The sequence below is a fragment of the Staurois parvus genome, unplaced genomic scaffold, assembly GCF_062004578.1.
Source record: "Staurois parvus isolate SC_StPar_1 unplaced genomic scaffold, SC_StPar_1.0 ptg000025l, whole genome shotgun sequence".
Classification (NCBI taxonomy): domain Eukaryota; kingdom Metazoa; phylum Chordata; class Amphibia; order Anura; family Ranidae; genus Staurois; species Staurois parvus.
Genome location: NW_028317821.1, coordinates 19,959,304 through 19,980,703, shown reverse-complemented (window position 1 = coordinate 19,980,703; position 21,400 = coordinate 19,959,304). Strand labels below are relative to the sequence as shown.

The 21,400-nt window shown below is 37.8% G+C and overlaps 1 protein-coding gene across 11 annotated transcripts in view; it reads left to right on the top strand.

Annotated features, from left to right (window-relative positions):
* PPFIA2 (PPFI scaffold protein A2) overlaps positions 1-21,400 on the top strand; it is a 455,338-nt gene that overhangs the window by 205,524 nt on the left and 228,414 nt on the right. For all 11 annotated transcript variants that reach the window (XM_089652248.1, XM_089652279.1, XM_089652271.1 and 8 more), the window contains one exon: positions 17,987-18,088. In XM_089652248.1, the coding sequence (XP_089508374.1) occupies positions 17,987-18,088 (102 nt within the window). The remainder of the gene's footprint in view (positions 1-17,986; positions 18,089-21,400) is intronic.

Below are 21,400 nucleotides of genomic sequence, written 5' to 3'. Positions count from 1 at the left end.
AACAACTGGAAGTAGCAAAATTGGAAAGCGGGAACACCTCCTAAAGTTGTTAGTAGAAGAAGATTTGAGACTGTCTGTGACCTGATAATATTTAGCGGTCATTATAATTAGGTGAGCAGATGGGATTTTGCATGTAGTGGAGAGCACGGGTGTGTTAAGAAGAAAAAGGACAATACTATGTACTTTCTGTCATGGAAGTGGTTGTTACAAATTGGGGCTCTGTATTTTAATATTCTTGTTCAAAAACATTTTCTTTATGGTTGGGGTTAATTTGGGGTTGCGCGTCACTATTTAAGGTATAAGTGGACTCTAAAAGGGAGTGTGGTGTTGTTCACTCTATCAGTAACAGCAGCAACTCCAAAGATTTTTTTGTTGTATAGTTTATTTGTTTTTTTTTTTTTAATTTGTGGTTGCAGAGATTGACTTTTGCACTTAGTGTATGATCTAGTGCCAAAGTAGGAGGATTGTTTTGATACATGAACAACAAAATGCCCAGGAAGTGTAAAGTTTGTTTGGAGACTCTAGGAATTATGAAAGATTGTCTACTAACCCCTTTCCCAGAATGGATGAATTACTTTGGCTCCACTTGCTTGAAGCAGCAGCTTTTGAGCGTTTTCTTTTTTGCCTCTAGAAGCAAATAGTGTTATCTTATGTGTCCATGCATGCTATTTTAGTCTAGAGTCGTTTGGGAGCAGAAAAAAATGTTGACGGCTCTTAAATACTCCTAAACACCGCAAACCGCTGCTAAGCACTGTTTTCTAGCGTTTTTTCTTATTTCCATCCTTAACAACAGATGACTCATCAGCTCTCACTGGGGTTCCCCACTGATAGCTGAATATAAATAAAAGAATTGTCGGCAATTAAAAATTGAGATAAAAAATCAGCATGTGGGTCCCTCCCCAGTGCTTACCAGGCCCTTCAGGTCTGGTATGAAATTTAAGAGTAACCCCATGCCAAAATTCTTTAAAAAAAGGGGGGTGCTTTGGGTTAGGGGGGCTCCCCCCCCAAAGCACCTTGTCCCCATGTTGATGGGGACAAGGGGGTCTACCCCACAACCCTGGGTTGTGGTTGTGGAAGTCTGTGGGTGGGGACTTATTGGAATCTGGAAACAATCTTTAACAAGGGGGCCCCCAGATCTCACCTTCCCATGTGAATTCACCCAAAAAAGTGTTGAAAATAAATAAAAATACAAAGACAGTTTTTGACAAGTCCTTTATTTAAAAATAAGAAATTAAAAAAAGAAATTGTAAATCCAGTGTCAATCACGATGAACACTGCTGCCTTGATCTGAAAACAAAAAAAAGAATTCTGCACCCGACGCTGGCTCCTGCTGTCTGACAGCTCCGCCACCTCCTGTCACTAAATAAAATTAAGGGGCAGGGCCACCCAATGACATAACCGGGTGACTGCACCCCCTTATAATGTAATCGACCGGGGTACCTGGGCAAATTTGTATTTGAAAAGCTTCTATTTGTACTAGGCCTAGCATATGCTATGGGCTGGAGGCCTAAGAAAGAGGGATCCGTTGAAGCTGACCTAAGTTAGGATCTCTCACTGAGGAGTTTGATTGGCAAAAGCTACTGCTAGGACATTGTGAGAAGGGTCCAAGTATTGTGGAACATTTTGATCTAGAGACAGGGACCATGTGGTGTATTTGGACTTTGACTGCTCCTACAGAGTCATAGGATTTGTGGCCATCATTAATTACCTGTGCTACAGCAACACTGCTGCTAAAAGGTCCATTGTTGTTGAAAATTTCAGGAAACTGTCCTCTGTGTTTCTCTGCCTCGGATATCCTGCACCCAAAGCCCTCCTCTCTGCATTTTGTCTGTGTTCAGCAATAAAAAAAGTGTTGAAGAAATACAGGAAATGGGAACGAAGGATGATTTTTTCCAAGTGTGACTGGATGTTGAGTCCTTGCACACATCTATCCCACATAGGATTGGTGTGGAAGCATACGGGCACAGGTTAGACAGAGGGTATACGGGTTTGGAAAAACATATTTTTTTAGTTCGTATGCTCAATTTTTTTTAATTTTTGTTGGCAAATATTATCACCAAAACAAGGTACGGCAAAGGGGCATGTGCACCTGAATATGTTTGGTGCCACATGTCACCCTATGGGTGTGGTGTGAGGCTGATATGTTGATTGCATGGGGGGGGTGGAAGTCCAATCCCTATTCTATTATTATACAGGATTTATATAGTGCTAAAAATAGGTACATAAAAGTATCAAAATCAATCAAATATATTGAATATATTAAAATATAAAATATATATATAGTTCATAAAGTGACTGTTAGTGCAAATAGGAATCCTGCGTTCATCTAAGATTTGGTGCTTGTTTAATCAGGTGTGGGAGAAATGCGCACTCACCGGAACGCATAATAAAATGCGCATTGGTTTATTAAAATCCTGATGTCATCAAGGCCATCCGAATCTGGGCAGGAATAGGGTTAAATCCCTCACTGGATAGGTATGGATCCTAGGGCCTCTGATGTAAACCGGAAAGGTGCCAGAGATCCCTTTAAGGGATGGATGGGTCAGCTCACCAGGTGTACAGGGGCTCCCTCTCTGGAGACTGGATACTGGGTTATCTGTAAATGAATCCTCCCGAGGGCAGTTAAAGTAGAGAAATTCCCATAGTGTAGTAAGGCTTGTTTATTAAAGGTAAAAGCATCTAGGTAATGATAACAGGTATCCAGGTAAAGTAGCATACATCAAAGTAAAATGACTGTGTGTAGCATAGGTATTGGGACTAACCGTCCTGAATCAAAGATGGCCGCCGGAGCTCCACGTTGCTCCGGCGGCGTGATGTCTCCTCCTTCCGATCGCCTAGGCGATTGGACCGGAAGTGGGGGCGGGTACCTGTCAAATTCGGGTGCCCGCTCCCCCCTGCCCCCCAAAGGTGCCAATCCTTAATGGGGAGCGAGGGAGCAGTACCTAAAGTGGAACTTCCCCTTTTGGGTGGAGCTCGGCTTTAAGAAAAATACTTTGCAAGGAAGGATGTTTTTGCATAAAATGTTATATTTTTCAAAAACTAATCCACAGTAAAAAAAGACTTTGACAGCATGGTAAATGTACAGTACGGTACGTTGTGTGTTCCAGCTCTTTGGTTTTAGAATTCCATACAATTACCATGGCTTAAAAAGATACTGTAAATGTATATATACATTGTGTGTATGTGTGTGTTTGTGTGAGTATGTGTGTGTGTATATATATATATATATATATACAGTTGCAAGAAAAAGTATGTGAACCCCTTGGGATTACGTGGAGTTTTGCATGAATTGGGCATAAAATGTGCTCTGAACGTCATCTAAGTCACAACAATAGAAGAACACAGTCTGCCCAACATAATACTACACAAACATTAGATGTTGCCATGGTTTAATTGCACATAACATGTAAAAATTCACAGTGCAGGGAGGAAAAAGTATGTGAACCTTTGGACTTAATAACTGGTTGACCCTCCTTTGGCACCAATAACCTCAACCAAACGTTTCCTGTAGTTGCAGATCAGACCTGCACAACGATCTGGAGTAATTTTGGACCACTCCTCTTCACAAAACTCTTTCAGTGTAGCAATATTCTTGGGATGTCTGGTGTGAATCGCTCTCTTAAGGTCATGCCACAGCATTTCAATCGGGTTGAGGTCAGGACTCTGACTGGGCCACTCCAGAAGGCGTATTCTGTGCTGTTGCAGCCATTGTTTTGTTGAATTACTTGTATGCTTTGGGTCATTGTCCTGTTGCATCACCCATCCTCTGCGGAGCTTCAGTTGGCGGACAGATGGTCGTACGTTTTCCTGCAAAATGTCTTGATAAACTCTGGAATTAATTTTCCCATCAATGACAACAATCCGTCCAGGCCCTGAGGCAGCAAAGCAGCCCCAAACCATGATGCTCCCTCCGCCATGTTTTACAGTGGGGATGAGGTTTTGATGTTCGTGTGCTGTGCCTTTTTTTCTCCACACATAGTGTTGTGTGTTCTTCCCAAACAACTCAATCTTGGTTTCATCTGTCCACAGTATATTTTGCCAGTAGTGCTGTAGAACATCCAGGTGCTCTTTTGCAAACTTCAAACGTGCTGCAATATTCTTTTTGGACAGCAATGGCTTCCTCCGTGGTGTCCTCCCATGTACTCCATTCTTGTTTAATGTTTTCCTTATTGTAGATGTGTCAACAAAAATGTTAGCATGTGCCAGAGATTTCTGTAGGTCTTTAGCTGACACTCTGGGATTCTTCTTTACCTCATGCAGCATTCTGCGCTGTGCTCTTGCAGTCATTTTTACAGGACGACCCCTCCTAGGGAGAGTAGTAACAGTGCTAAACTTTCTCCATTTGTAGACAGTCTGTCTTACCATGGACACATGAACATCAAGGCTTTTGGAGATACTTTTGTAACCCTTTCCAGCTTCATGCAAGTCAACAATTCTTGATCGCAGGTCTTCTGAGAGCTCTTTTCTGCGAAGCATGGTTCACATCAGACAGTGCTTCTTGAAACCAGTAAACCCAAAACAGGTGTGTGTTTTTTAAGGGCAGGACAGCTGTCAGCAACACATCCAATATCATCACACTGATTGGAGTCAAGGTTGGCTCACTCCTGGCTCCAATTAGCTCTGGGAGAAGTCATTAAGCTAGGGCCTCACATACTTTTTCCTCCCTGCACTGTGAATGTTTACATGTTATGTGCAATTAAACCATGGCAACATCTAATGTTTGTGCAGTATTATGTTGGGCAGACTATGTTCTTCTATTGTTGTGACTTAGATGACGTTCAGAGCACATTTTATGCCCAATTCATGCAAAACTCCACGTAATCCCAAGGGGTTCACATACTTTTTCTTGCAACTGTATATATATATATATATAATTGCAAAAATTATCTTTAATCTTTAAACCTTCAGCTTTTATTAAAGTGATACCTAGCCATGAAGGTCCTTGTTTAGACACTTCTGGTTACAACTGGGCTGCTGCATTGTCACCCTGTCACATACCCCATTGGAGGATACATAGATCTTAAGCATGTTCACTGTTATCAGTATGAAGCAGCCAATCAAAAACAATGATATACAGCCACTGGATCGCTTTTAATAGTGGCAGGAGTGAACGCATATAGAAGTCACACATGCATACGTAAACCTTGTTCACAGCACACGTGAGGTACCTCTGTAAACATTAGAGTAAGAGCAATAATTCTAGTACTAGACCTTCTCTGTAACTCTAAACAGGTAACCTTTAAAAAATTTTAAAGTGTCACCTATGGAGATTTTTAAGTACCGTAGTTTATCGCCATTCCACAAGCGTGCACAATTTTAAAGCGTAACATGTTAGGTATTTATTTACTCGCCGTAACATCCTCTTTCATATTTTACAAAAAATGGGGTATATATATTTTGTTTTTTCAAATTCATTTAAGTGTTTTTTTCCCAAAAATTTGCATTTGAAAAATGCTTGGTCTTCAAGTGTTTAATGCTCTGTCATAATGCAATGTTGACTTTGATACCAGCAATGACTAATTATAAATTAGTGTAAAACATAGTCATATTTTACAGTGCAGCAGATTCTTTCAAAGTGGCCATAGCCTGGTGATGCTCTTCACCCAGTCTCACCAACTTTGGTTGGTTCAGATGATGCCCTCCCTGTTAGTAGTCACACCTTCAAATGACACCCCTTGATTGAAATGGTGATCAGCCACTTTGGTTAATTTTGAGAAGTGAAATAAGTACTCCATACTTGCTTTGGGTCAAAAGCCAAAAGGATTAGTCTACTCAGAAGTGATATTTCATTTTTGTTGAATCTTGGAAGTTTAACCATTTGACGCCCGGTCAATAGCCATATGGCGGCCGGAAAAATGCATTAGCTTTCCGGGAGGCCGCCATTTGGCGTACTCCCGCACATGCACAGTTTGCGCGCTTGCAGAGCCGCACAGCGGCGCGATCTGTCACTGACCGTGTACCTCGGACACGGCCGATGAAAGATCTGAGTATCAACCACGTTGCCGGTACCATGTGACCTGCTGTGACCAATCACAGCAGGTCCCATGACAGTTGTATACAATGGATGGCTTAATTCATGCCATCCATCGTATACTAGTGTCTAGCTGTGAATGGTCACAGCTAATCACATGCACATGTCATGTGATTAGCTGTGGCCAAATCACAGCTAAGCACGAAAAAAAAAAAACCCTGAATGAATCGATGTCATTCAGGTAAATGCTTGCTTATAGCAAAGTAATTCTTTGCTATAAGCAAATTGTGTAAAAAAAAAAAAAAAATACTGATCACTTCCCTAAAGTGATCAGTATCAGTAGTAACATTGTACTACTTTGGACATAGTGAAATATGAAAAAAAAAATCTTAAAAAAAAAGATAAGAAATGTAATAAAAATTTTTAAATAATATAATAAAAAAAAATTTATAAAAAAAATATTTCTTTTTTCACACTGTCACCAGTCAGTGTCCCTGATCACCGCCATGCCAGTTATATGATGAAGCTGTACTGCACTGGTGACAGTTTGTAAAAAAAATATAGTGAAAATAATGTTTTTTATTTTTTCATTTTCCGAAAAATTATGACAAAAAAAAATACAACTTCAAAAAACTCGCCATGCCTCTTATGAAGTACGTCGGACTGTCTACTTTGCAAAAAGGGGTCATTTGGAGGATATCTGTACTGTTCTGACATTCTTGGACCTCAAGATATTAGATTGGCTCTCAGTACTTCAGGATTGATCAATATTCAGATCTATACCATAGTTTGTGAACTCTATAACTTTCCTACAAACTAAAAAATACATCCTAATTTGGGTTATTTTCACCAAAGACATGTAGTAGAATACATCTCGGCCTAAATTTATGAAGAACAATTATTTATTTGCAAACTTTTATAACAGAAACAAAGAAAAACGCGTTTTTTTCAAAATTTTCAGTCTTTTTTTGTTAATTTAGCAAAAAATAAAAACCCTGGCAATGATTAAATACCACCAAAAGAAAGCTCTAGTTGTGTGAAGAAAATTATAAAATTTTAGTTTGGGTACAGTGTTCTATGACCGCGCAATTGTCATTCAAAGTGTGAGAGCGCTGAAACCTGAAAAATGGCCTGGGCAGGAAGGTGTAAAATTGCCCGGTATTGAATTGGTTAAACAACCTGGCTGTTTTTTATAGCTTTTGTGAGTTAAAGTGCTATTAAACCCAGCACCCTGTATTCACTATATCTGGTCTCCCACAGTACACAGAACATGGAAATGCAATTGTTTTAGTAAATATAAACTGCCAAATACCTTTTCTTATCATCAGTATATAGCAGTTTTGTGACTTCTATCAGTGTCCTGCCAAGCACTGGTAAAGCTTGTAGGAGGAGTTTTCATTCTCATCTGACTGTCCTATGAGGCTGCAGGACCCCTGACCACTATCTGGACAGCACTGATTGACCCTGTGCTGATCACATGCATCCTCCCAAGCAAAAAAAACACTAGCAACACACACCAAACTGAGCATGTGCAGATTGACCCCTAGAGCTCTGTACTATCAGCAAATAGATTGGGGACAGTAGAAGAAAGGGAGGATCAGAGAAAATGGGATCAAACAGCCTCTTTACACAATGCAGAGGATTAACCCCTTAGGTTCCACAGTGAGTATAACAATCATGCTTTACTGCATATAGGGACTGATTTTATTGTTGTGGGTTTAGTAACATTTTAATGGCGTGACCTGTTTGTGGAAATTCTGCCTTTTCATACCTGTTGTGGCAATTATGTAAGGTTTCACTCTCCCTGTTCTTTTTTCTTTTTTTAGGCTAGGTTCACACTATTGAGTCTTTGAATGGGCTGCTGTGCCTGTGTTTCATAAAGGAAAAAGGTTCCTACTGCATTTTGAAAATGCATCAGCTGCAAAATCACACTGTTCTTTTGCACCATGCAAAAACTAAAATACCACTTTTGTGTTGCCTGACCCCATAATGTAATAAGACCAGAGGATCAACATGGCAGCCAGGACACTAGTATTTTCAGGAGTAGAGTCAACAATAGCAGTATAAATATTTCTTTCAAATCAGAATTGCTTTAAGTGTGCACAATTCTACACCTGCACAGTAGAGCCTGAAATACAAGTCTGGTAATCACTACTGATTATATATAGACTTTAAAAAGAAAAGAATTCTTAAGAAAAAAAGTGAAAATAATGACTAATGTTATGGGCCAGGGTTTGTATTATTAGAACCAATAACACAACACCCACGTTTTTGTTCTGAAGAAAGTTGTGTTTCCATAGAAACTGTTTTTGGAGCCTGCTTTTAGCGCCACAAATTACTTTAATTAGATTGATAAAGGAAGACTATTTTGTTGTCCAGTTTAGATTAAAAGAGGTATTTGTGGTTTTCAAACTGAAATGATTTTGTTTGTTTAAATTAATATCTAGGGCTGCTTAAATAACATGATTATCTGTGCAGCTGTTAGCGAAGCCAGAACTTTTTGTGTACATGATTCTCAGCAGGTGTTCAGCAAATGAGATGTCAGACATTTGTAAGACTTTAATTAGTACACCACATATTGTAATGCACATATTTAGCATTTTGCTGTCAGATTAAAAAAAAAAAATGTTCAGATAATGTGGAAGTGACAGATTGACTGTCAAAATGACCAAAGGAAAAGATTCTGATTAAAAATGACTAGTGCCGCACATAAAGTTCAGTGGAGCTTGAACATTCAGACAATAAAACCGCCAAGTTGTTTGTATTTTTTATTGTTTTTTTTTTACGAGGGGTATTGCATCTCATCTGAATTATTGTCTAAATGCCACGGCAAAGTACTACCACTCCCTCTACCCAGCCACCCTGTGTGTAACCAGTTTTCCAAAATAAAACCCATCAAATGTTGTGTGGAGATACCAGAGAAAAATCTCCCACATGGAAGAAAAATATATTTGAAATAAATTTTAAAAATATTCTTCCCAAATATATTGCCATATATTTGAAATGCTAAAATTTTGGCCATATTCAATATATTTATTAAAAAAAAATAAAAATAAATATATATATATATATATATATATATATATATATATACTGTATGTTGAAATGCATTTTTATTACAAAATATATGAAAAATATTTTTAAAAATACATTTCAAATATACTGTATGTCTTTAAAAATACAAATCTACATTTTTGGAATGCATTTACAAGTATATGTAAAAATATATGTTAAAATAACTTTTTTTATATGTTAAAGAAATCTAAAAAATGTATTTAAAAAATATATGTTTTAAAAAAAATATTTTTTTTAAAATATATTCTTCTGATTTTTTTTTAATAAAAGTAATTTTAACATATATTTTTACATATATTTGTAAATGCATTCCAAAAATGTAGATTTGTATTTTTAAAGACATACAGTACATTTGAAATGTATTTTTAAAAATATTTTTCATATATTTTGTAATAAAAACGTATTTCAACATACAGTATATATATATATATATATATATATATATATATATATATATTTATTGAAATATATTGAATATGGCCAAAATTGTAGCAGTTCAAATATATGTCAATATATTTGGGAAGAATATTTTTAAAATATATTTCAAATATATTTTTCCTCCATGTGGGGAATATTGGTGTAAATATAGAAAGAATGAATTTAGACACTCCTATCTTACATAGTTATGCCTAAGTTTTTTTTTTTTCTTTTTAAGTGAGAAAGAGTTAGAACATCTACCATGTGTGTATTGATGTCTGAATAATTAGGGTAATCCCCTTCTCATTTTAACTCTTTGCCAACCAAGATGCCTGATAATAATCTTTTCAACTCAACTACAGTAAATTAAGTGTTTTTGTTGTGTGACATTTTTGTTAATTGAGTTTCCTGTCACTGGCTGAATTTGAACCCTTTTTTTTTACTTTATCCAAAACCAGTTCTGGGTAGAGTTGGGCTTCACCTAGGAATATGAAAAAATAAGCAGAGCAATTTATCAAGTCACACTACACAATATATTTAATTTTAATTAGTACCAGAAGAAAGAAATGTCTTTTCATGCCATCACATCCAGCTTTTATACTTGAAAATGAATGTTTGTGCATTGCTGTGTGTTTTTCTAATGTTACTGGAGAAACAGAATGGCTGAGCTGTATTTAGGGTAATGTCATAGAAGCTACTGCACCCCTTGGTCCAGAGGGCTTTTTAATGTAAACTCCAGCCACTTTTTTGTGTGTTTTTTGTTTTTTATGTTATTTTTGCATAGAAAAGGGAGCTTTACAATCTCTATTTCCTTTACAGATTTGTAACACTGGGAAAAAGATTTCTTCATTGGGGGCATGGATTAGAATAAAAATGTGACAACAGTTACAACTTTTCCCTACGTCTAGTAAAAGTGGTTTTATCACCCCTCCCCCCCCATGAATTCCTGTCCTGGTGATACAAAAAGAAGCAATGGGAAATACTGACTCTAATAAAAGCAGGAAAGAGAAATTATTATCAAAAAATTAAAAGGAAAAAAATACTCTATAAACACACTCTAGAAAGGGTGCACCATTGTTTCCTTGGAGGCCTTTTCAAATATATCTCCTATCCCTTCCTCACTCGGGTGTCCGTTTATGAACCAGCAGTAATAGATCGCTGCTCAGTTCTCCGGCATTCTCGGAGAACACAGTTCTCTGGTGAATGCCTTTTATGAAGCAGTTCTCCAAACGAAGGGAGAACGGTCTCCAAACGCTGGAGAACGGTCTCCAAATGCTGGAAAACTGCTCATTTTACTATAATCTCGTGAGATTACAGTAAAAGAACAGTTTACTAAGCAGAGGTAAATTATCTCTGCTTAGTTTGCGGTCCCTCCGATTCTCCAGCTCTGGGCTGGAGAATCTGGAGGGAGAACACAGATCTCCAGTGAAGAGCTGAACAGTTCTCCACTGATCTCCTCAGTGTCATAAACTGTGAATGACCAGAGAATAGCTGCGATCCTCTGAATTGCAGCTATTCTCTGTGTCATAAATGGACACCTCAGTCCAAACAAACCCCATAAACTGTCTGCTGGCATTCTCCTGTGATTTAGATGACAGAAGAAATTCCTTTTTTAGGGTCCATGTACACGGAGCTTAAAAAAAAAAAAACGCCAGTTCCCTCTTCAGAAAATAAAATTGCTCAGAGCGTTTTTGTACACAAGTTGTAATGGAAATGAGTAGTCTTAATGTGATACAAAGGTGAAGTTTTTAATACTTTAAAGCTGTATGGCCTTTTGGTTCTGTACAAAGAAACAGAGGTCTTTTTGAAGCCTTAATGTACCTGTAGGTAGTGTATCATAAAAGGAACCTTGTCTTAGTCAGTGTATGTAATTTTATTTAAATTATATGAGTTAGGAAGAGGTCTCCCAAACCCTATTCTATATTAAACTGAAAACATTTGCAATTTGGAAATAATAATGTTGACTTCAACTTAGTTGATGTCAGGAGTTGATGTCAACGTTTTTCAAGTGAAATAAGATCCACTTTGTGGCTTGGAATTGAATTATTAAGGTCATCATTTTACTAAGTGTAGTACGCATAAATGAGTCAACCAAGTTCATATTTAAGCTTTAGATCCTCAAATGGGAGAAGGAGACGATCCTGAGTTATATGAGAGAGATCAGTAATCCCTTTAGAAGACCACCACCAGTGAAATTTCTACATATTAGGTTTATTTCAAAGTGCAGTTTTGGGGGAGAAAATTGACTGAAAGGTGTGAAGATTCCCCAGTCTTAAGCCAATTAAGAGCTGAGACCTACAATGGAGAAAGTTTGTTGCATTTCATAAGTGTAAAAATGTAGATGTATTGCTGTAAATATATTCTAAAATCATGGAGATTAACTTTTAAACTGGTGGAGGTGAATGGAAAGTTTGGGTGAAGCTATTCATAGACGAAAGTGGAGGATGACGCTGGAAAATAATTATAAAAATTAGGGGAAGGACAGCCCACTGTCTATGAAACTAGAATTTGTAGACTTGATTAGCTATGCATGGTTGTGCTTTATTCCATATAAAGAAGGAGAGAAAAGATTCTGTCTTCAGATATATAAAGCAGGGAGAAATATTGGAGGAGGTCTAAGTTCATATAAACATTTTTGAAGGTAAATCATTTTTAATGTGTTAATGTATTAGAGTCAATAGAAGAGAATTTCACATTTGTAGCTTTGTATCCTTTTGTTATTTTAATAGCTGTAAGCTTAGTGATATGAATTTGAATAAGTCATTGTGAATTTGTATACCTAAATTTCCAGTCTGGACATTTTTAAGAAATTATAGTCCTTTTTGGGACCTAAGGGAAAAGCTGTCCACTTTCACACTTGAGACTCTCCCTTCGCCATTGAGGTTATTAAAAGAGTTTTTTGAGTTCTCTATGTACACCAAGGCAAAGTCAGCATACAAAGAGATTGTTTCCTCCAAGGTTCACCAGTGCATTTCCTGAATTCATTGGCTTATTGCAAATAAAAACGGAAACAGGGAGCACCCCTAGCATGTATTTTGTTGTGGAGGAAAGGACATGAAGATATCTTTATTGGTTTTAACCCAGGTCCTAGGATCAGTTTTAGGCAATAGCACTCAATTAAGAAGGCAGCAGCAATGCCCATTTTTCTCATAGTTTCCCACAAAAATCCCCAATTAAACATATCAAATGCTTGCGTGATATTCATAAAAATGACCAGTTACTTTGTTGAAGATGTTATGCTTTAAAGACGTGAATATCTAACTGTCCAGTTGACTGCTTCTCTAACCTTACAGTAGTATATGCGTGTGTAATTGTATGTGTGTAAACAATTTCATATGTTACAAATCAATTCTGATGAAGCGTGACATCAGTTGAAAAGTGAAAATTGTATATCAGTTATTCAGAGGTGGAGAAGCCAGCTAGGAGTAAATTTGTTAATATGGAACTGTGTTAAATCCATGGCCATTTAGTTTAGCGGGTTAACATTGGTGTGCACTGAAGATGGCAATGTATTTGAAACCATAACTAGCCATCTCCTCCATATACGCTGGATGCTTTTTCAGGTGTTAGAGGCCAATTGACTGCAATCATAATTCTGGCGGTGCCACTTGTGCACTGTATTGTCAGTCAGAAATAAAGAAAAAAACAAAGCTAAACTTCATTATTCACCAGTTTAATCATGTTTACTTCCACACACATCCCAGCTGAATATCTTGTGTACAGATTTCAAGAGTGCAGTTGTGCTTGTCAAATTTCATTAACTATGCAAAGGCTTTCTTACCTCTGGGCTTGTAAACTATGACCAGACATACAACATTTCTGTTACAAACAAAGATTGTAGATGACAGAATTCCCCTGGTTCATGTACATCTGGAAGGCAGATTTAGGAGCATAGGCCATTAGTATCCCATACCATTGCATAACACAATACTACAAAAAGGTTGATAAAATGTTTTAACTTGTGTCAACAATATGATGCGTGAAAATGTATACAAGCAATCTTGTGTCATTACTTGAAATGTTCAAACATTGCGCTTTCTTTTTTTTTCTAATGCTTTTGAATTTTTACTGGATTATACTTTTCCTATACAAAATATTTTTTATTTATCTTAGTTACTATTCTGAAGTGGATAAAGAGTTAAGAGCGCTCAATTTACATTAGAATACACTGTTCCACCTAAAATGTATTTATTATTGGCTAAAATTATATTGACATGAAGGAAGGTTGAATGTAAGGTTGTTCTCTACCTAAAGCAATAGTCCATTATAATTATTAGACCATGGTGTCATCATTGCTTATTATGCCGGCTGATAAAAGGCAGCAGCAAACGTATTTCAATTTTAGTCAATGTTTTTGAATTGTTTCTATTTGGGACTGTTAGTGCTAAGGAAAACCTGAAGTGTCAGTGTGACCACTCAGGTCCCCCAAGTGACCCATTGCAGAGGTACTTCTAAGATGTATAAAAACATTGCCTTCTGACAAACAGAAGAACATATTAGACCTTTTTTTATTATGGTGTGATGATTAAACGCAATACTTCACTGTCTTCTCAACCCAGGAGGTCTAGATTTGAAGTGACTGTGCTACATATGCAATTTTGTTTAAGGAATATTGTTTTCTTTAAATTTGTCACATGCTTTTATTTTATGTCAATATGTAGTTTAACTGCCATGTATATGTTTTACATATCTAAACAATATCACACTTTAAAGCTAAACTCCAGGCATAAAAACTTTAATTAAAGTATATTCTTTAATAGCCACAGAGGTTTTAAATATAATTGGTATACACCAAATGCCCTTAATAAGCCATATATTACCTTGTAAAATTAGCAGTGACGTCATCATGGCCTTTGCAAGGAGCAAATTTGTCATCGTCCAATAAATAGTAAAAGCATTACAAGGATGTTACCATAATAACCCCCACTTGCCTATATTACATAATCACAAGTGTATGTTCTCAATATTAGCAAACATTGGAAAAATCACATATCAATTTCTTTTTAAACATGTTTACCCATATAGATAAGCTCAACCAGTTTCTTGGATGGTATCAACTTTAAAGCGTTGAGTTTATCTATATGGGCAAGTATATTTAAAAAATTGATAGGTGGTTTTCCAAATTAATTTATACATGTATCCCAATTGCCTGCATGGTGACTGTGATTTCCTGTTGAGTGTCTTGAAATATGCATACTTTTCGTCAAATGCGCTTTCTACTACCACATTATATCCTTGGCAAAATAGAAGTGGACTAGAAATAGACTGTTGACAGATAACATTTTCAGTACTTGCCAACACTTACAGTGTGCAGGGTGATTGATCCACCTGACACTGGCTATATAGTGGTGGCATGTCATGTCATTCCTGCAAGACAAGCAGGTATATAAACACTGACCACCACTGCACTCACAAACATCACTAACCTCCAACCACACCAATGTACTTCTGACAACTTCTGTATCTTTACACTTGTCTACTGGCTATCACTGCACTGATGCTTTCCTGTATTGGTCCCCACTGCAGTGGTACTGTAACTGTATTCCCCCAATGGCTGCAATCATGCCACCACATTAGCATACTGGACACCACTGCAATCTCTCATTCCCTCAATGGCTACTGCTTCAGCATTGCACTCCTCTACAAGTGTAATGGCTCACCAAATAATACCTACTGCAGTAAACTGTGCTATACATTACATTGACCAGATTATCAGAATAACAGAAAACCTCTATACATGACTACACATTTATAGCACTAGGGAATTTTATTTTATCCCATTTTCAAACTTTTGCTAGTTGTATACATAAGCATATTTCCCCATTTTTTCCTAAGTTTGAACATAGCAAATGTTAGTTTTTTTCCCCTCATTACTTAAGGACTTGTCCTGATACCCCCACCCATTCTGTAAAAATTTGAAATATGATTTCAGCAAAGTAAGACTCTTTTCCACTCTTTACCCAACACTTTGGAACAGTTGTTCTTTCTGCTCTGATATTACTTTGAATTCCTTATTACTAGTATTACAGTCTTTGGGAGATGGCAGTACTGGTGGCTTTTGTTGACTTGTTTTCTCTCCTGCTTAAAGAAGTCTTCATGATGTGGGTTGCTCTGGGCTTGTTTTTTGGCCATGATAGTGAAACACAGTACACTCCTTGTCATTGCCTAGCCAAAGCTGTTTGAATTACCAGGGAGTATAAAGGTGACAAATTGCAGTGACCTGTCCTATTTAAAGTGATACTAAACACACACTGTTTAATTTACATTGCCCCATCTATTTCTGTGTGTAGATGATGGCTCTGCAGTTATTTTAATAAAAAAAACCCATGTAAGTGCCTTTTTCCTAATTGATATATAGCTATCACATGACCCAGATCTTTCCCAGCCTGTCTGCAGGGAAACATAAGCAGGAGGAGCTTCTAGTCCTCTGCTGCTGGTCACATGTTAAAAAAAACAGCCTTTGGAATACTGAGCAAAAATAAATAATATCATTAAACTTTGTTAAAATGTCATACAAATATATATTTGAAATAAAATCTTTATTATTTTATGGAAATATCTTGGTGTGGATGGATTTCTGCTAGTCACAGGCCGTGTCACACCCCTCCATCTTAGAAAAAAAGGAGGGTAATTCCTCCATTAATCTACATGTAATATCCCACCCCATTGTGTTTAGCTGGTTATTAGACATGGAGAAGGGGGGGAGAGTAGGCTGTCATTTACCACTGTCTATACGCTCACATGTGTGACTCTATAGTCACATGGGATGCTCAGATGTGAGGATGTGATAGGGAGGAAATGCTCAGTATAGAAACTCACTGAAAACTGAGTATGTGCAGAATTGCCACTACAGCTGCAAAATCCCTAGCTGAATTGGGGACACGAACAGAAGGTGGAAATAGAGAGCAGCAGGATCAACCAGTTTTTTTTGCAGAATACAGAAAATAAATCTCATAGTGACTGAGTATGAAACTCATGCAATACGGCATTTATCGATAGTTTTTTATTAGGTGGGTTTAGTGACACTTTAAGGGAATAAATAAGTGAACAAATTATATTCAACATTCAGATAGGTAATTATATCATGAGAGCTAACACACATCTTACATGACTTATATCATAACTCACTCCTTTTTTAACCACTTGCCGTCCGCCTGCTGTTTATAAACGGCAGGACGGTGGCACTCCAGGGGCAAGTTGCTGTTCATAAGTGGCACCCGCCATTTCTAGCTGTGCGCGCTCCCTGGGAGCGTGCAGCACCGCGATCTGGTGCCCGCTGTTTCCTCCGGACACAGTGAAATACCGATCGTCGGACGGGACCTCTGTACGAGGTCCCGGTCATGTGATCACTGATTGGCCAATCAGTGATCACATGCAAAGTAGTAAGCAAGATGTCACGTGTGACATCATTGCTTACTACGTGTGAAATCTGTGAATGATCACAGAGGTCACATGGTACAAGGCTAATCACAACAGCCTTGTACCATGTGACAAGCTGTGACCAATCACAGCTCACTCAGTAGTTCTCAATGGCTGCAAGAATGCAGACAGAGAGAAAGAGAAATGATTGCTTTAACATCCTATATGGGTGTAAAAGCAATCACTGTAAAAAAAAAAAAAAAATCATCACCCCCACAAGTATTACAGTGTCACCATGGTGACACTGTACTGCTAGGGTGACAGTATGTAAAAAATAAATAATAATATAAAAAAATTAAATAAAAATGTTTAAAAATTATAATTTTTGGTTATAAACTAATTTGGCTTATTTATTTTCTTACTAAAAAGATAACGGAATACATTTTGGCCAAGATTTATGATGAAAGATTATTTATTTGCAAAATTTTATAAGAAAAACACTTTTTTTCTAAATTTTTGGACTTTTTCATTTACATAGCAAAAAAAATAAAAATCCCAGCGGTGAATAAATTCCACCAAAATAATGCTTTATCTGTCTCAAAAAAATGGTAAAAAATTCATATGGGTACAGTGTTGCATGACCGCGCAATTATCATTCAAAATGTGATAGCTCTGAAAGCTGAAAATTGCTCTGGACAGGAAGGGGGTAAAAGTGTCCGGACAGGAAGTGGTTAAGGTACCAAGAGATGGGTTTTTAAATTAGGCCTTTACTAAAATCCTAGATTTCGTTAACTTAAGGTATGGTCTTTTGTGAGACATATACAGTATCTCTGAAAACTGCCTTTCAAAGGGGCATACTCCAAAGCTATTGTCCATCTCCTTTCAAAATCTCTGGGTTTATTTAACTCTCTGCATTTTTTCCACTGTGCTTTTATCTGCCTTTGTGTGAAAAAAGATTAATGTTAACTATATCTGGTGTGAATACTGTGTGATACCAAACATCTTAAAAACTGCTTAGCAATATACTTGTAAATGAGATGGATACCTGTGGATGAAAGAATATTATAACCTGTCCTGGGTACTAGAACTGCCAAAACCGACGTTGTGTAGACTCTGGAGCTAATGATTTGGTGGTGACCTTTTTTTTTCTGTTGCACTTCACAGGAGTTTGCTGCACTGACAAAAGAGCTGAATGCATGCAGGGAACAGCTTCTTGAAAAAGAAGAAGAAATTTCAGAGCTGAAAGCAGAAAGGAATAACACAAGAGTAAGTTCATTGGATTCACTATCCTCAATTTTATCGTGTTTTCATATAGGAAGAGTCTAGTAAATCACAATTATCTGCAGTCCTTGTATCAGTGATTTATTTGTATTTGTTTTAAAGCCTTGTGCACACTGAGCTATAGAATCCCTGCTTTTAGGGGTGTCTGGTGGTTTTCTTTCTGCCTCTAAATGCTTCAATGTTAGCCTATTTTTCTATGCACACAAAGGTGTTTAGACATTTAGAGGCAGCAAAAAAAAACAATGCCAATGCATTCAGGAGCAGCAGCATTTTGGCAAATAAAAGCTTGACGCGCCTACATGTGTCTAAATCATTATTCTGTCCCATGAAATTATTTAACACCCAAGCGCTAAAGATGGTTAAACACGTTTAAATGTACCATGTTAAAATAACTTGGATTTAAGTGTGTTTCTTACTATGCTTTTCTCCTGCCAGGAGAAAGGCATTCAGGACAGCTGGGCCAAGCCTAGTGTGCATGAGGCCTTAAGTGTAATTAAACCCTATATTTTGTTAGCTATTTCAGCTGCTGTTGTCAGGACTTACCTAGTATACTGCTTCTTCATATTTTAAAGTTTTCCTTTCCTCTTGGTTCAGCCTGTCCAATGATTGCTGCACCTGATTTCTAGTTTTAGGGTGCCTATGTTGCAGGGTCCTATTAAGCCCCACCATAGCCAACCTTGCTTGTGTGCACCCAAGGCAGGACTACAGGTTGATGTGCACCAACATGCACAAGCAGCCGAAGATTACAAGCAGCTCCAAATTTGGTGAATGAGGGCATGTTTGCCCTGGGACAATAAAACATGCAGTCTTGAGGAGGGTTATCAGGTGACTTGTGATGAGTATAGAGTTGTGTACTCGTTAACATGAAGTTTTTGAAAGCAGTGGAAAGGAAGCAGCAGGCTGTGGCTGTAAAAGAATGGAAATGTGTTTCTGGACCGTTTGAAAGTAATCAGTTATTGTTCTGTGCAACTTTGTCTATACCAATATGTTTCTGAAAAGAAAAATCTTTAATAATTCTTAAAACAGTATTAAACCCAAAAACAAATATTTATTGCAGCTTACCAATTCTTAGATGTGATGACTGCATTCACTTTCATTTTTAGGCTTTTTTTTTCTTCCATTTTCAAATGTCGGTGAAGTCTGTTGTTTTGGGGCTGTCCATTCATAACATGTTACACGCTGAATATGGGTGTACATGTAACATGTTATGAAAGGTGAACTTATCTTTTAACCTTTCAATTGTGTGACATCAAAATATCACAAAAATAGGAAAATAGTTTTTGGCATTTACCGTATACCCCCCAACACTGGATTGCAAAAAAGAGAGACACTTTAGAGCAGGGGTGTCAAGCTGGCGGCCCTCCACCTGTTGTGAAACTACAAGTCCCATCATGCTTCTGCCTTTGGGAGTCATGCTTGTAACTGTCATTCTTGCAATGCCTCATGGGACTTATAGTTTGGCAACAGCTGGAGGGCCGCCAGTTTGACACCTGTGCTTTGGAGTGAAGAAGACCTGGCTACATGGCTACTTTCTGTGAAAGATTTGGCATGTCTTAATGGACTCTGAGCCTACACACAGTATACACCACACACATAAGTCACAGTCCTGGTACCCACAAAGTTCTCTTTAGTAAGAATAAGCCAGATGTATGTAATCAGTAATATGATCAGTAACAGACATTTTCTAGGCTAACAGTCAAGGGATTGCCAAACAAATTGCAAGGTAGCCTGAGCACTGCCCTTGGGAGCATGAACCAAAGCAAAAAACATTTTTTAAACATAGCACTACCCCCGTAGGACCCTCTGGTATTGACCGGCTCTTCCCTAAATGTACAGAGGCTGCCCTTCCCCATAAGCAATAGTCTATTCACTCTGACTCCAATAAACAGTCTATGGGATATCTTTTTTAATTTTATTGCTTGAAGAACTTTGAACAGGAGAGGTGTTAGGGCATGGGATACTCCAAAATGATTAGCAATGAGAGGATAATCTTCACTTTGAGTAGTAACTAGCAGTGGGCAGTCTAATGCAGGCCATAGCCAGGTCGAAAATGAGACGATTTTTCGGCCGAAAAAAAATCGGCCGATTTTTGCACTGTTAATGGCTTAATTGGTCAGCCGTTTTTCAGGGTTTTGGCACATTTTTTTATTGGTGAAGTTGGAAAAAAATTGGACGATTTTGCCGATCGGCCGATTCTGCCAGCAATGATGGGCAAATCGGCCGATCTTTTTACCAATAAAAAATCTGTGCATTAACCGTGGCCTGCAAGAAGAGGAAAAAGAAGAAGAAAAAGAAGAAGAAGAAAAAGAATAAAAAGAAAAAGACGAAGAAAAAGAAGAATTCCAGTCCGCTATTATATTTGACATGAAAAGTATTGCGGTTGCAACAATCTGTATCTGTTTGTATCCAAATAAAACCATCTGTATCCGAAATGGATACAAATAGATACATTGTTGCAACCGCAAAACTTTTTCATGTCAAATATAATAGCGGAGCTCTCTGCAGGGACAGAAGTAATTAAATACCGGCCGTAGGCGGGACAAAAATCGGCCGATTTTTTCTACCGTTGGTGGTAACGTTGGCCTATTGAACGACCGATTTTTCGTTTTTGTTTTTTTTAAAACAGCCGGTTTTCGACCTGTCTATGGCCTGCATAAGGCCCCACTTCTGAGGAACATGGAAAAAGTATTTTGGTATCTGGTTACCTTGCGCTAAAGTACAACTGTTGGTACACAATGCAGCTTCCAGTGCACTACCCAATCACAGGGATAAGTTTAATATTGCTACTCACAAGTTCCCAGGACAGCTGCCTCCTCCCATCTTCCTACGGACATGGTCCAATAAGTGATACGGCACCTCCCTTGTGGCCTGGATCTGCAGTCAGCTCTGAACAAAATCCAGCTTTGACACTGCTAAGTCATCAAGAACAGCTGTTCAGTCCATGGGTAGCCTGAGGTCAGCAGCACCTCTGAAACCATCCTAAGGAAAAGGAACTCTGCTCTCCAGTGTCTCAGAATATTTATCACCATGCCAGCCCTCTACTGTATACTCCTCCCCAGGGATTGGCTGGAACCTGATAAATATCCAGGCTGGTTGTTTTGAATCTCCCACCCTAAGCTCTGGAAGCTTCTTTCAGGAGGTAGGGGGAAGCAAACAAACTCCCAGCCTGTGAGATCCTGCACAGGCCAGAACAAACAGCCACTGCTCCCTTGATTATAGAAGGTACCCAGAACTAAATTTACCTAGCATGCCACGCTAGGAGAGTGCTACATAAAAAAATTTAATTTGGTGGGGAGC